Source organism: Crotalus tigris, unplaced genomic scaffold, assembly GCF_016545835.1.
Source record: "Crotalus tigris isolate CLP2741 ecotype Arizona unplaced genomic scaffold, ASM1654583v1 scf7180000017600.4437325, whole genome shotgun sequence".
NCBI lineage: Eukaryota > Metazoa > Chordata > Lepidosauria > Squamata > Viperidae > Crotalus > Crotalus tigris.
In genome coordinates this window covers 3,823,472-3,837,854 of record NW_024096504.1, presented here as the reverse complement: position 1 = coordinate 3,837,854, position 14,383 = coordinate 3,823,472, and the positions used below count along the sequence as shown (strand labels likewise).

Genomic DNA, 14,383 nt, shown 5'->3' with positions numbered 1-14,383 from the left:
GGGTTTTAGTTGAATTGGATTCAGAAACGGAACTAATTAAAGATTGTATGATTAGATGGGCGCAGAATTTTGGCGAGCCAGTTCCATTGGACACCTGGGAAACTATTTGGGTGAGAAATGTCAAATTTACACAAGCACAGAACTTAAGGGAGAATTTTTATAAAATGTTTTATAGATGGCACCTTGATCCACAAAAAATGTCTTTTATGTACCCTGACTTACAACCTAAATGTTGGAGATGTGGTTGTATGGACGCTACTTATTATCATATTTGGTGGTCGTGTAGAGAGATAAAAGCATTCTGGATTAAGATATGGTGGAATATCCAGAGAATTTTTAAAAGGAGGGTAAAATTTACTCCACAATTATTTTTGTTAGGTATAGTTATTGATTGTGATACAAAGGAGGTTATATTGATGTTAAATTTGATTACAGCTGCGAGGCTGTTAGTAGGACAATATTGGAAGAAGGAATCTTTGCCTACATTGCAGGAATGGTTTCTTAAAGTGTCTCATTTGGCGGAAATGGCAAAGATTTCGGCTTTCTTAAAGGGGCAAACGCAAGAGAAATTTCTTGCTGTTTGGGATAAATGGATAAAATTCATACAATTTAAATTTGATATAAAAAAATACTATATAGTTTTTTCATAATTTTTAACTTTATATATATATATATATATATATTCTATTTTATATTCTCTTTTTTTATAAATATAAATTTTTTTAACTTTTTTTTCTAATTAAGCCTATATTCTGCTCTGGGAGGCCCTGGGGGGGGAAGGGGGGGGTTGGGTAGGGGTGGGGGAAGGGGGGTTTTGTTGGGTAATGTTTGTTTTTTATTTGTATATGTTGTTTTTTGTTTTTGTATTGTCTTTTATTTTCTGTAAAATTTATAAAACTTTTCAATAAAAAAAAAAAATGGTGGCGCTGGCCACGCCGATGGCGGCTATCTTTTAGCCGTCCATCTGAGAAGGTGTCAAAATCATAGAGACAGCAGACAACAGCTGATCCGCGTTTCGGAACCTCTCTCCCTGGGTATAGAGGAGGAGGTGACCTTTCCTTGGATAGTGGTAGAGCTCCCCAAGACCCTTAAAATAATTTTTTGGGGGTCGGAGGGTGAGCTCCCACGGAGTCCGAGGCTTCTCCACATCTCAGATGTCTTTGTTCTTTTTTTTTTTTTTGGACAAAGCAAGACGCTGCTTCCACATCTGCGTTTAAAGTAAACTTGTAAGTAAAATTTAAAGCAGACAGAGCTGACCAGGAGAATTCATAATTGTGTTTATTTTGGAACTTTAACTCTGGGAAAGAATTAATCTTCTCCTTTCAACTATAAAAGAAGTTAAAATGGCGATGGGATGTTTCTTTTTTTTGTGAGTAAAAGGAGAGAAATAACTTTCACTTGGCTACACTTGGCTACATTTGGATACAAAGTATGAATAACGTAGTGGACTTTGGTTATTGATTTAAAGGACAATTTTTATTCTTAGATTTCTTTTTTTGTAAATTGGGGGCTTTCCCCCCTTTTGTTTTTTGAGATACTAAGAAGTAGTTTCTTTTTTTTTAAAACTAAAATGGCTTCGAAGCGTCTCGCAACTTCTGCTGTGCCTAAAGCCTCGATCTCTTCTCTGGTTATATAGATTGTTCAACAAGCTAAGCCTAGGTCACCACCACCTTCTCCACCGCCACCAGCACTTATGATAAAAGATTTACAAGATGCTTTGGGGAAAGCAGTTTGTCAGATTAGAGGAGATTTAGAAGATAGAAATAGAGTAATGAGGGAGGATATAGTACTTGCTTTGCAAGGACTTGCCTCCCATGTTGAGAGGCTGGACGACCGTATTGACGATGTTGTGGAGAAAGTTGAAGAGTTGGATGATCAGGTTGGTAAAGTGGAAAATAAGGTGGAAATGTCACAGGATGAAATTATCATGCCTCAATATAGAGAAATGGAATTTGCTTTTAAGAGTCAGAGGCTTGAAGGAAAATATGCAAGAAAATTTGAGAGAGCTGGTGGCAAAGGATATAGCTTTGATTTTGGGGTGTGAACCTGAAGAAATATTAAGAAATATAGAAAAAATATTCAGAGTTAATTCATGGATCACAAAGCAAAGAAATTTATCGAGAGATGTGGTGATTTATTTTGCAAGGAGATCTTTACGCAATGAAATAATACAAGCATTTTATAAGCAGAGGTTTCAGATTGCTGATCAAGATGTTATAATTTTAAAAGAAATTCCTCCAAAAATTTTAAGAAGAAGGAAGGATTTTGCCTTTTTGGCTGATGAGCTTTAAAAACGTCAGCTTTCGTTTAGATGGGAAATCCCGATTGGAATAGTGGTGAGCTATGCGGAGAAACGCTACAGACTCAATACAATCTCAAAGGCGAAAGAGTTTTATATTTCTGTCCTGGGAGCAAGCTCACGATCTAAAACTGCAGAGGTGAAGTTGGGAGAACAGCCAGTTGAAGGTGTCATATCATTGGGGGTTGGAGAAATACAGGCTGAATTTTTACAGCAGCCTTTTGTGATAAAAAAAACTTCAAAGGAACAGAGAGTAACATGAGCAGCTCATAGATGCAAGGAGAAAGAGCAATAGAAGATGGAGGCAAAAGTATCAACACAAGAATCCACTACTTTTGAGCCTGTGAGTGGAGCAAGACCAAAGAGATCTTCAACAGCAGATCTTCATGCAGTCTTTTCCAGGCTTCAGGCCAGAAGGGATGGCAAAGTTCCTGACTTGGAATGTTAATGGCTTGAATTCTCCACAGAAAAGAAGGAAAGTATTTCATTATTTATAGCAATATAATAATGATGTTGTATGTTTGCAGGAAACTCATATTGCCTTAAAGGACCAAAAGTATTTGTTTAATTCTCGGTTGGGTTTACATTTTATATCCTCCGCTCCGGGGAAAAAAGGGGGTGTTGTTATTTATGTTAAGAAAAACCTATCAGCTAAATTAATAGACTCTGATTCTCAAGGAAGATATGTCTTTATTGAGTTGCAGTTGTATGGCAAGAAACTTCTTATAGTGGGTTTGTATGCTCCTAATCAACAACAAAAACAGTTTATAAATCATTACATCAAAAATTAATTTCATTGGATTATAAATCTGTCATTTTGATGGGAGATTGGAATGTTGTTTTAGAAACAAATAAGGACAAGAAAGGATCTTCCATGCTCTCCAATCAAGCTAAATTACCCAAGACTTTTTTTGATTTGAAAGATGACTTGGAACTGAGAGACATTTGGCGGGAACGAAATGTGGAAGAGAGGGACTTTACCTTTTTTTCTGACAGGCATCAATCATTTTCAAGAATTGATTTTTTTAAATTACTACTGATTTATATTTTAGTGTTAAGAATATTTAAAAATTTTCCTAGGACATTGACGGATCATAGTCCTGTATGGTTGGAATTATTTGCAGAGAAGGGGAATAGAAGATCTTGGAGGTTGAATGAGAATTTATTTAGATACGAGGTAAATTCACAGAAGTGTAGAGAATACTTGAAAGAATTTTTTACTTTAAATATGTATAAGGGTATTTCAATGGCGATGGTGTGGGATGCTAGCAAAGCTTATATGCAAGGAATTTTGATTCAAATGAATAATGCCTACAGGCGTAAACAATTGCAGAAACGTAAAGAGCTGGAAAAAGAGATTAAATTGAAAGAAAGAGCATTAATTTTGAATCCTTTGGATAACAATTTGAAGGCCTCTATAAATATGCTTAAAGAACAATTTAATATGTTAATGGATGATCAGGTTGCAACCAACGTACGTTATATGAAACATAATACTTTCTGTGATGCAAATAAGCCTGGTAGATGGTTGGCTTATCAATTATGGAAGAAACAGAGGTTTAGGATTATAGATAGAATAAATTATAAAGGTAAAGTTGTTTCTCAGCAAGAATTGATTAAAAAAATTTTTTTAGATTTTTATACAAAATTATATACTGGTGAAAAGATACAGAGTTTGGATATAGATAAGTATTTACAAGAAGCTCATTTTCCTAAGATTACAAATGATTAACGAAATGAGATTAATGGTTTAATTACTTCAGAGGAAATTATTATGGCTATTAAACAATTAAAAGTTGGCAAAGCACCTGGTACAGATGGATTGACTGCAATCTACTACAAAACATTATCTGAGGAGATGTTAGAACCATTAAAGAAACTTTTCAATAGTATATTATTGGGTGCACAGATACGTCCATCTTGGAAAAGGGCATTTATATCACTGATTCCAAAAGAAGATCAAGATCTTACTCAACCAAAAAATTATAGACCTATATTTCTTTTGAATATAGATTATAAAAATTTTTCTAAAATATTGGCGAATAGATTGATGATTGTTTTAAAACAAGTGATTCATACTGATCAATCTGGTTTTATAACTGGAAGATATATGAAAAATAATGTTAGACAAATTGTTAATTTAATTGAATATTTGGATAAACATAACCAGATTCCTGCTGCTTTGATTTTTTTAGATGCTGAAAAAGCTTTTGATCAGTTAAATTGGCAATTTTTGTTAAGAGTAGTAGAGGAGATGAATTTTGGGGATAAATTTTCACAAGCCCTTAGGGGCATTTATCAACAACAATCGGCTCAAATTATAATTAATGGAGGATTAACAGAGGTTTTTCAAATCGGAAAAGGTACAAGACAGGGGATGTCCGTTATCTCCTTTATTGTTTGTTTTAACATTAGAAATCTTGTTAATAAAAATTCGTGATTCAACTACAATAAAGGAAATAATGATAAATAAGAAGGATTATAGGTTAAGAGCTTTTGCCGACGATTTCGTAATTACTTTATCTCAACCAATTAATTCGGTTTTAGATTTGCTACAAATTATAACTCAGTATGGGCAAGTTTCTGGTTTTAAGGTTAATAATAATAAGACTAAAATATTATCTAAAAATTTGACTATTAAGGAAAAGGAAATGTTAGTTAGTTTGACTGGTTTTGAAATTGTAAAAAAGGTTAAATATTTGGGGGTGTATATAACTGCTTCTAATGCAAAATTGTATAGAAACAATTATGAGACATTATGGATTAAAGTGCAGAAGGATTTAAATGATTGGAAAAAATTACAATTATCTTTGTTAGGGAGAATTTCTGCTGTTAAAATGAATGTTCTACCAAAATTTCTTTTTTTGTTTCAAATGATACCTATATTGAAAAAAGATGCTAATCTAGATGAATGGCAGAAGGGTATTAATAAATTTATTTGGGCAGGGAAAAAACCAAGAGTTAAGCTTAAGATTATGCAAGATGTACGTGAAAGAGGAGGACTTAAGATGCCTAATTTGAAATTGTATTATGATGCTGCGGCTTTAACATTGATTAGTGATTGGATTAATTTAACAAATCAAAATATACTTTCTTTGGAGGGATGGGATTTATTATATGGATGGCATGCTTATTTAATTTACAATAAGAAAGTAGATAGGGCTTTTAAGTCCCATATTTTAAGAACCGCTCTATTGCGTGTCTGGAAGAAATATTATTATAGATTAAATTATAAAATACCAATTTGGGGGATTCCTGGACACGCAGTAGAGGGCATATGGAGAGGTGTGAAGTTGGATAGGATTTCTTATAATCAATTGTTTAAATTGGAAGGGAAGGATTGGCAATTAAAATCGTTAGATGAATTAAGGCAAGAAAATATTGTTTACTCTTGGTTTCAGTATAGGCAATTGTTAGATAGATGGAGTTTAGATCAAAAGGTTGGTTTTACTTTGGAAGATGAGAATTTGATAAAACAAATTAGAGATCAAAATCGAGCTCATATAAAGAGAGTTTATAATGTTTTAGTGGAATTGGATTTAGAGATGGAACTAGTTAAAGATTGTATGATAAAATGGGCTCAAAATTTTCAAGAGCCAATTTTAATAGAGACATGGGAGGCAATTTGGGTGGGGAATGTAAAGTTTACTCAGGCTCAAAATTTACGAGAAAATTTTTATAAAATGTTTAATGAGTGGCATTTGGATCCACAGAAGTTGTCTCGCATGTATCCTAATTTACAGCCTAAGTGTTGGAGATGTGGATGCTTGGATGCAACTTATTACCATATTTGGTGGACTTGTAAAAACATAAAAGCCTTTTGGATTAAGATCTGGTGGAACATTCAGAAGATTTTTAATAGAAAGATAAAATTTTCACCACAATTATTCTTGTTAGGTATTATTATAGATTGTGATGTTAAAGAAACTATTTTAATGTTGAATCTTATTATGGCAGCAAGGTTATTGGTTGGACAATATTGGAAGAAAGATCCTTTGCCTACTATAGAAGAATGGCTGCTTAAAGTTTCTAATTTAGCAGAAATGGCTAAAATTTCTGCTTATTTGAAGGATCATTCACAAGAACGATACATCTCAGTGTGGAGAAGATGGATAAATCTTGTACAGAATAAACATGGGATTAGAAAGTACTATTTAGTTTTTGAATAACTTAAAGCTTAAAGTGGGAATTATTTATATTGTTATTTATGTTTTTGAAATATTTCTTTTGTATTCGAGTTAAAGTATTTTAGGGATTTTATTATTTGTATAGTTGGATAAGCTTAGTTAGAATTTGTCTGTTTATTTTTTAACCCTGTAATCAGCTCTGGGAAGTAAGGGGGGAGGGTTAGGGTGGGGGAGGTAGGGGGGGATATTGTATTGTATTAAAAATTTGTATAAAACTTTTCAATAAAAAAATGGTTGAATATTATATTTACATTATTATGATCCAGACGGTTGCTTGTTTGTTGAAATATGTGATTGTTCCTATCCTTATTTTACCCTAATTCCTTATTTCCTTCCCTTCCCCCTTTCCTTTTACCCCTCCTTTTACCGTACCTGTATTGTTCCTATTTTTCCTCACTTATATAAATTTAATAAAATTTTGTTTAAAAAAAAACTGTTGCAGGAACTGCGTATGTCTAGTCTAATGAAAAGATGGGCTAGGGGTAACAGGATAGCAGTGTCCCAATATTTGAGGGGCTGCCACAAAGAAGAAGGGGTCAATCTATTTTCCAAAGCACCTGAAGGCAGGACAAGAAGCAATGGATGGAAACTGAACAAAGAGAGAAGCAATCTAAAACTAAGGAGAAATTTCCTGATAATAAGAACAATCAACCCCTGGAAAAAACGTGCCTTCAGAAATTGTGGGTGCTCTTGGAGAACGGCCTTCATATCATTAATTCCAAAGGATGACCAGGATCTGTCTCAACCTAGAAATTATAGGCCTATATCTCTTTTAAATACAGATTATAAGATTTTTGCAAAGATACTGGCAAATAGATTAATGCAGGTTTTGAAACAATTGATTCATACTGACCAATCTGGATTTATAATGGGGAGATATATGAAAAACAATGTAAGACAAATTGTTAATTTAATAGAGTATTTGGATAAGAACAACCAAATCCCTGCTGCTTTAATATTTATAGATGCTGAGAAAGCTTTTGATCAATTAGATTGGAATTTTCTATTGAAAGTTGTAGAGGAAATGAATTTTGGAGATAAATTCTTGTCTGCTCTCAAGGCCATTTATCAACAACAATCAGCACAAATTATAATTAATGGGGGATTAACAGACGTATTTAAAATAGAAAAAGGTACAAGACAGGGTTGTCCTTTATCCCCCTTGCTATTTGTATTAACACTGGAGATTTTACTTATTAAAATTCGAGACTCATCTAGATTAAAAGGAATAAAAATAAGTAAGACTGATTATAGGCTGAGAGCTTTTGCTGATGATTTGGTTGTAATATTATCCCATCCAACAGATTCGGTCAAAGATTTGGTTGAAATTTTAGCACAGTATGGACAGGTCTCTGGTTTTAAGGTAAATAAGAATAAAACTAAAATATTATTGAAAAATATGTCTAGGAAGGGAAAAGATTTTATAGCTGAAACAACCGGTTATGAAATAGTTAATAAGGTTAAGTATTTAGGAGTTTATATTACAACATCTAATAGAAAATTGTATAAGAATAATTATGAGCACTTATGGGTTAAAGTTCAAAAAGATTTAAATGATTGGCAAAAGCTACAACTATCGTTATTGGGGAGAATTTCAGTAGTGAAGATGAATGTTCTACCAAAGTTTCTTTTTTGTTTCAGATGATACCCATTTTAAAGAAGGATGCTAATTTGGATGAGTGGCACAAGGGTATTAATAAATTTATTTGGGGCGGGAAGAAATCAAGGGTAAAGTTTAAGATTTTACAAGATGCTCGAGAAAGAGGTGGACTTAAAGCACCAAACTTGAAATTATATTATGATGTGGCCACTTTAACTTTAGTAAGTGACTGGCTCAATTTAACAAATAGAGATATTCTTGTTCTTGAAGGGTGGGATTTATTACATGGTTGGCATGCATATTTAATTTTTGATAAGAAAGTAGATTTGGTCTTTAAGTCACATATTTTAAGATATGCTTTACTCCGAGTTTGGAAAAAATATTATTATAAGTTAAATTATAAAATACCTATTTGGGGGATCCAGGGGGTTTCCAAGGGGGTGAATTTTGATAACATTTCGTATAAAGAGTTACTTAGTTGGTTGGGTACTGATTGGCAATTAAAGTCTTCTGATGTGTTAAGGCAAGAAAACATTTTACAATCGTGTTTCAATATTTGCAAATTGTGCAGAGATGGACTTTGGATAAGAAAGTGGGAATTACTTTAGTAGATGAAAATTTGGTAATTCAGATCAAGGATCAGAAATGGGCCCATATTAAAAGAATTTATAATGAGTTAATAAAATTGGATTCAGAAATAGAGTTAGTTAAAGATTGTATGATAAATGGGCCCAGAATATTCAAGAACCGATCTCGTTGGACTTATGGGAGGTAATTTGGACTAGAAATGTTAAATTTACGCAGGCCCAGAATTTGAGGGAAAATTTTTACAAAATGTTTTATAGATGTTTTATAAAGTTGTCCTGTATGTACCCAAACCTGCAACCTAAATGTTGGAGATGTGGTTGTTTGGATGCAACCTATTTTCATGTCTGGTGGACTTGTAAAGTTATTAAAGCCTTCTGGATTATGATTTGGTGGAACATTCAAAAGGTTTTTAAAAGGAAGATTAAGTTTACTCCCCAACTGTTTCTTTTGGGAATTTTCGTGGACTTTAATGTTAAAGAAACTATCTTAATGTTGAATTTAATAACAGCAGCAAGATTACTGGTGGGTCAATATTGGAAGAAGGATACTCTGCCTTCTTTAGAAGAATGGCTATTTAAGGTTTCTAATTTAGCAGAAATGGCTAAAATTTCTGCTTATTTAAAGGACCATTCACAAGAGAGATATTTTAATGTATGGAGAAGATGGATAGAATATGTTCAGAAGAAATGTGGAACTACAAAGTTTCACTTATTCTATGAGTAATGTTTTTGTTTATAAACCTATGATGTTAAAGTTTGAAGAGAGTTAAGGGTTTTTTATGATTTTGTTCATTGTATAATTAGTAAACTTAAATAGATTATGTTTAATATGTTTGCATAATCCTGTATTTTGCTCTGAGAAGTCGGGGGAAGGGGGTGGGGGGAGGGGGGTGGGGGATGGATGGGTTGAAGTTTAAGTAGTTCAGATAAAGTAGAAATAGGCTTATTGTATATAATATTAATGTTTTAATTTTGAGAGAGGAACTGCTTGGGCATTTCCCCTGGACCGCATCAAGAGGGAGGAGAAGAAGATGAGAAGTAGGTAGGAAGGTTGAGCTGAAGGAGGAGAGGGGGTGAGTGAAGAAAAAGAGGGAAAGAAGTAAGTTGGTTTGAGGTGGGATGCGGTTTGGGGGGAAATGGGCGGGCAAGACCAAATGTGGTGTGTATCAATTTCTTTTATTTTTTATCTGAAGTATTTGTAAGACGGTCATGTATCATAAAGTTGAAAATAAAAAATTTTACAAAAAAAAAAAAGAAATTGTGGGTGCTCCAACACTGGAGGCTTTTAAGAAGGGACTGGACAACCATTTGTCTAAAATGGTATAGGGCAGGGGTGTAAAACTGCCGGCCCTTGGGACGGATGTGTCATCGGGAAACCACGCCCACCCCATTACTGGCAATGGCGAAAACGCTCCAATATGTTGTGTGATATTGACATGTCTGGTATAGGGTCTCCTGCTTCAGCAGTGGGTTGGACTGTAAGACCTCCAAGGTCGCTTCCAACTCTGTTATTCCATTCTATTCATTTATCATTCCAGTATTTTAGCTCTTCCTTCAGCTTTTCCCATTCCCAATTCCAGACTCCCATTTCTTCTTCTCCTGCAGTCATTCTCAAGCATCCTGGCTTCTCAACAATGGAAATGGAGGGAGCAGGAAAAAACATTACAAAGCATGGATACCATTTTTTAATTGATTTAATCCATTTTAATTTGTTTTTTGGACTGAGACTCACTAAAAGTATATTCGTGAAATGAAGACATTAGGTGACCATAGGTCATTACTTTCACCACCCAGCTAAAAGTAATTTAAATATAAAAATGAATCATAGGCATCAGCAGAGAGTTTTATAGGCACCAGGGGAAATTACTTATAAGTACTCCAGGTGTAACCTAGTTTTTATGAGTATCCATATATTTTATGTTTTAGTTGATATACAGAGAAGTAATGCATCAGTCTCTTAAATCCCTTTCAATTTTTTTTATTTTGTTAATCCTATTTTTTGTGTGCTGCAAGACTTGAGTTGTAGCACAATAATTTTTTATGTGATTAAAACAATGAGTTTTAATCAAAACAGTGTAAAGTCTATGGCAGGGCTTTTCAACCGGTGGTATGCGTACCACTTGTGGTACATTAATGAGTGGCAGGTGGTACGCAGCCCTGCCTAGCCAAGTAGAATGGGAGAGGGAAAGAGCCAGCACAGGCAAGGACTTGCAGTGAGAGAGTCCTCTGGAGCTGCAAAGGCCCCAGGCTCACTTCTGGCTCATCCTCCCCCATGAGAAAGGAGGAGGGGGCGGAGACAGGAGAGCCTATAAAAGGAGGCAGTTTGGGCAGGAGAGGGAGAGAGAGAAAAAGCAGCAGCCTTGGGAGGAGGCAGAGTTAGCTGCACGGGAGGGTGTGGGTGCAGGGAGAGGAGATCAAGCAGGCTGGCCATGAGCCGATCTACAACTGCTGTGGCAGCCACCTGTGCTGGCAGCAGCAAACAGGCAAGAAATGCAGCAGGGAAAGGGTTGCCCTCCAAGAGGAATGAAAAAAGGCAGCAATGGCTGGAGGTGAAGCATGGAGGAGGGAAGGAGATGGAGAGTGGAAGGATTCTTATGTGCTTTTGAGACTTTGAAGTTCTGGGATTTGTGCAATGAGGGCTTTGTGTTCTTAAGGAGTGTTTGGCAATTTCTATTTGGCTGATGTCTCCTGTTAGCTTCTATTGCTCTGCTGTTGTTAGGTGTAGGTTTTGCTGCAAGGGATTTTGAAGTATTTTTCTCCTGAATGGATTTTGCCTGTAGCATTCCTTTACTTATGAATGGAGCCATTTGAGGAGGCTGCCTTTAGCTGGCAGCCAATATTTACATTTTTTTTCTTCCTTAAGTGCCAGCTGTGCTCCTTACTTTCCTTTCTAGCCAGTAGCTAATTCTTAAAGGGGAATGTGCCTTTTTAAGCTAGTTCACTCAGCAGCTTGTCTTTTCTGTCTCTGGAGGCCTTTCCTTGTTTGATCAATATATGAAAGAGGGAAAATATGGGGGGGAGGGTTCAAATTCTTCCTTCAGAAGGAGATGGGAATGAGAAAAAGGGAGGCAGGGAAGGGAGGGAAGAAAGGAAGTCCCGCCTTAGCAGCTCTGCCATTGACTTTGCTTGTCAAAAGGTTGCAGAAGGGGATCACATAACCCTGGAACACTGTGACCATTATAAATATGAATCAGTTGCCAAGCATCCAAATATAAATCACATGACCCTGGGCATGCTGCAATGGTCATAAGTGTGAAAAATGGTCATAAGTCATTTCAGTGCAATTGCAACTTTGAACAGGTTTTTTTTTTTTTTTGGTCATCAAGTTTTTGACACCTTGCTAGGTGGTACTTGAATATTGCCATATCCTAAAAGTGGTACAATCAATAAAAAGGTTGAAAAGCCCTGGTCTATGGAACAGTTAAAATTACATAACAATAAACAGTCCCCCAAATTAAGTCACAGATTCATAAAACCAAGCAGAAGTATTATTCTACTCTGCACTCATAGGGAATACCACTATCACATAGCTGACTATATTTCTTGGTTGCTCTTGTTTCTGTGGCTGTGTATTCTGTTTCATAAATCTGCCAACTTCACATTATTTGTAAGGAACTATTTTAGCATTGATAATGTTACCTAATTGGGTAATGAAACATCTGCAAGAAAACAATCAAACTCAGAGAGCAGCAAGGACCCTAGCCAATATGGTTTGGTCTTGTCCTGTTATTGTCACAGATTGGGACAACATTGTTAGACTTGTAACTATAACTTTGTATCATTTGCTGCATGCTAACGATATATATGTCCTTTGTCTATGAAATATGTAAATTGCCACAATCTCAGTGACTCTAGTACATATTATTTTGGTATTTGGAACCTATCAAGACATGAAGAATTACAGATTTGGGGCTAAGGACTAGCTAAAAATGATCAGATAACAGTAGAAGAAATTTGCAGCTATGGACTGTTGAATATATTGTCTGCCAATATTTAAATTACATTATATGGAGTTTGGTTTTATTATTTTTTTAATGAAGGAACAAGAAATCTTTTGAACAATATGGTTAAAACTTTTGGGGTTGTTTATAACAGAATTTGCTAGGAATCTTTTTCTTTTAATGTTATTACTTTTTTTAATGATGGTTGTATTTGAAATTAAAGTATACTATTCCATTCTGTTCTATATTGTTTTATATTGAGTTAGCTATTCCATCTACTGTCAAGGGCTGGCTAGGGAATTCCACATAACTTCAAGTTGAAAAGGTTCTAAAACACTGGTCTGCATTGACTGCCTCTTGGCAATTCATCCTCGGGTGGTTGAGAGTAGCACTGGATCCAAACGGAGATACATTAACCCCCGTTTGCAGCTAGTTCACTTTTTTATTATTCTTGAGCAGCCTATTTTTAAACCGGCTAACAGAAATCAGCGCTTTTTTTTTTTTTTTTTTTGCATTTTATTTTGGGCAAAATACTTCTGAATCTGCGGAGTTAATCCTACAATTTTAACAACTCCTCCTTCGCTGTTTTAATCCTATCCTAAGGGGGAAATCAGCAGGACGCTAAGTAGCCCTTTAAAAAAAAATTGCAACTTGTCTACCTCCAGCATTTAAAACGCACATAAGCTCACGTGCCTTGGGTCTACCAAGGCGAGGCATTATGGTCAACGTAGTTTGCGGTAACAGAAATCTTGCTCCTTCGTGGCGGAACTGCAATGCTATACTTCCTGCTGGCCGAAATTGTAAGATCTGCGAGGCTAGTAAGTGGGAGGCTTGTGTTTGACTATCGTTGATATAAAATCACTACGCCCAATGAATGGTCACATCTGACCTTCTCGGCTCTATATTTAACTTTTGATTCAGCCCTGATTGTACGTTTCGGTGTTTTGCTGTCTTTAAAAGTAGAATCACATTGTTCAGCATTTCTCGGATTAAAGGTTAGAAGGTGGTTGGGAAGTTTAAAATCCTTTACTTCCAAATTTAAAGATCCCCGTCTGCATTTTTCCCTCCCTTTCCTGATGTTGGTTTATATCCATAGCCTATTCTAGAATCCCTTAAAAGCATTAGTGTCGTAAACAAAAACAAAGCTGACAAAGGTTAACAAACTTGGTTTCTTTTTAAAGGTATTGTTTACTTTGAAACCCTAAAGACGTACACGGAGATACTGCATTACATTTATTGCCATTTTATTCTTAATAAGAATGGAGGAGGGTTGCTTCGGTAGTCTCATAGTTTGGTATAATCAGTAGAGGTGAGTATTTTTGTTGTTTTATAGAAAGCAATGCCACTTGCGGTTAGAAAACTAGGAAGAGGCAGCTGCAGTTGCTCACAGACACTACTACTGATAGTAAGTTCAGGTAGAGCAATGTTTCTCAACCTTGACAATTTTAAGGCATGTGGACTTCAACTCCCAGAATTCCACAGCCAGCATTGAGGTAGAGAGAGGACATTCGGAAGGCTTCTATTTATTTAGGGTTTTTCTTTTACTATATTTCAATCATTAAAGGGTTTTTAGGGGAGCTGGTAATAATAAAAACACCTAAAATCTAAACAACAGTGAAAGATAAAATAATAAATAATAACATTTGAGCTTCTGTATCTAAGTAACTGCTAGCTGCTGCTTCTAGTGTCAAGTAGTATGTAATACGATATTTCTCGGGTCCTCCCCCCCCCCCCCCGCTTATGAATGAATGAATGAGGTGGCTTGTTCC

General features: G+C 35.3%; 1 protein-coding gene across 9 annotated transcripts in view; it reads left to right on the top strand.

Annotated features, from left to right (window-relative positions):
• The window catches only part of NUDT13 (nudix hydrolase 13), a 57,985-nt gene that overhangs the window by 20,643 nt on the left and 22,959 nt on the right, over positions 1 to 14,383 (top strand). For 2 of the 9 annotated variants that reach the window (XM_039367602.1, XM_039367664.1), the window contains exon 1: positions 12,764 to 13,432. The exons of 1 other annotated variant lie outside the window; for it this stretch is intronic. In XM_039367602.1, the coding sequence (XP_039223536.1) occupies positions 13,333 to 13,432 (100 nt within the window). In that variant the 5' untranslated portion in view covers positions 12,764 to 13,332. 6 more of the 9 variants (XM_039367613.1, XM_039367624.1, XM_039367592.1 and 3 more) reach the window with 6 other exon arrangements.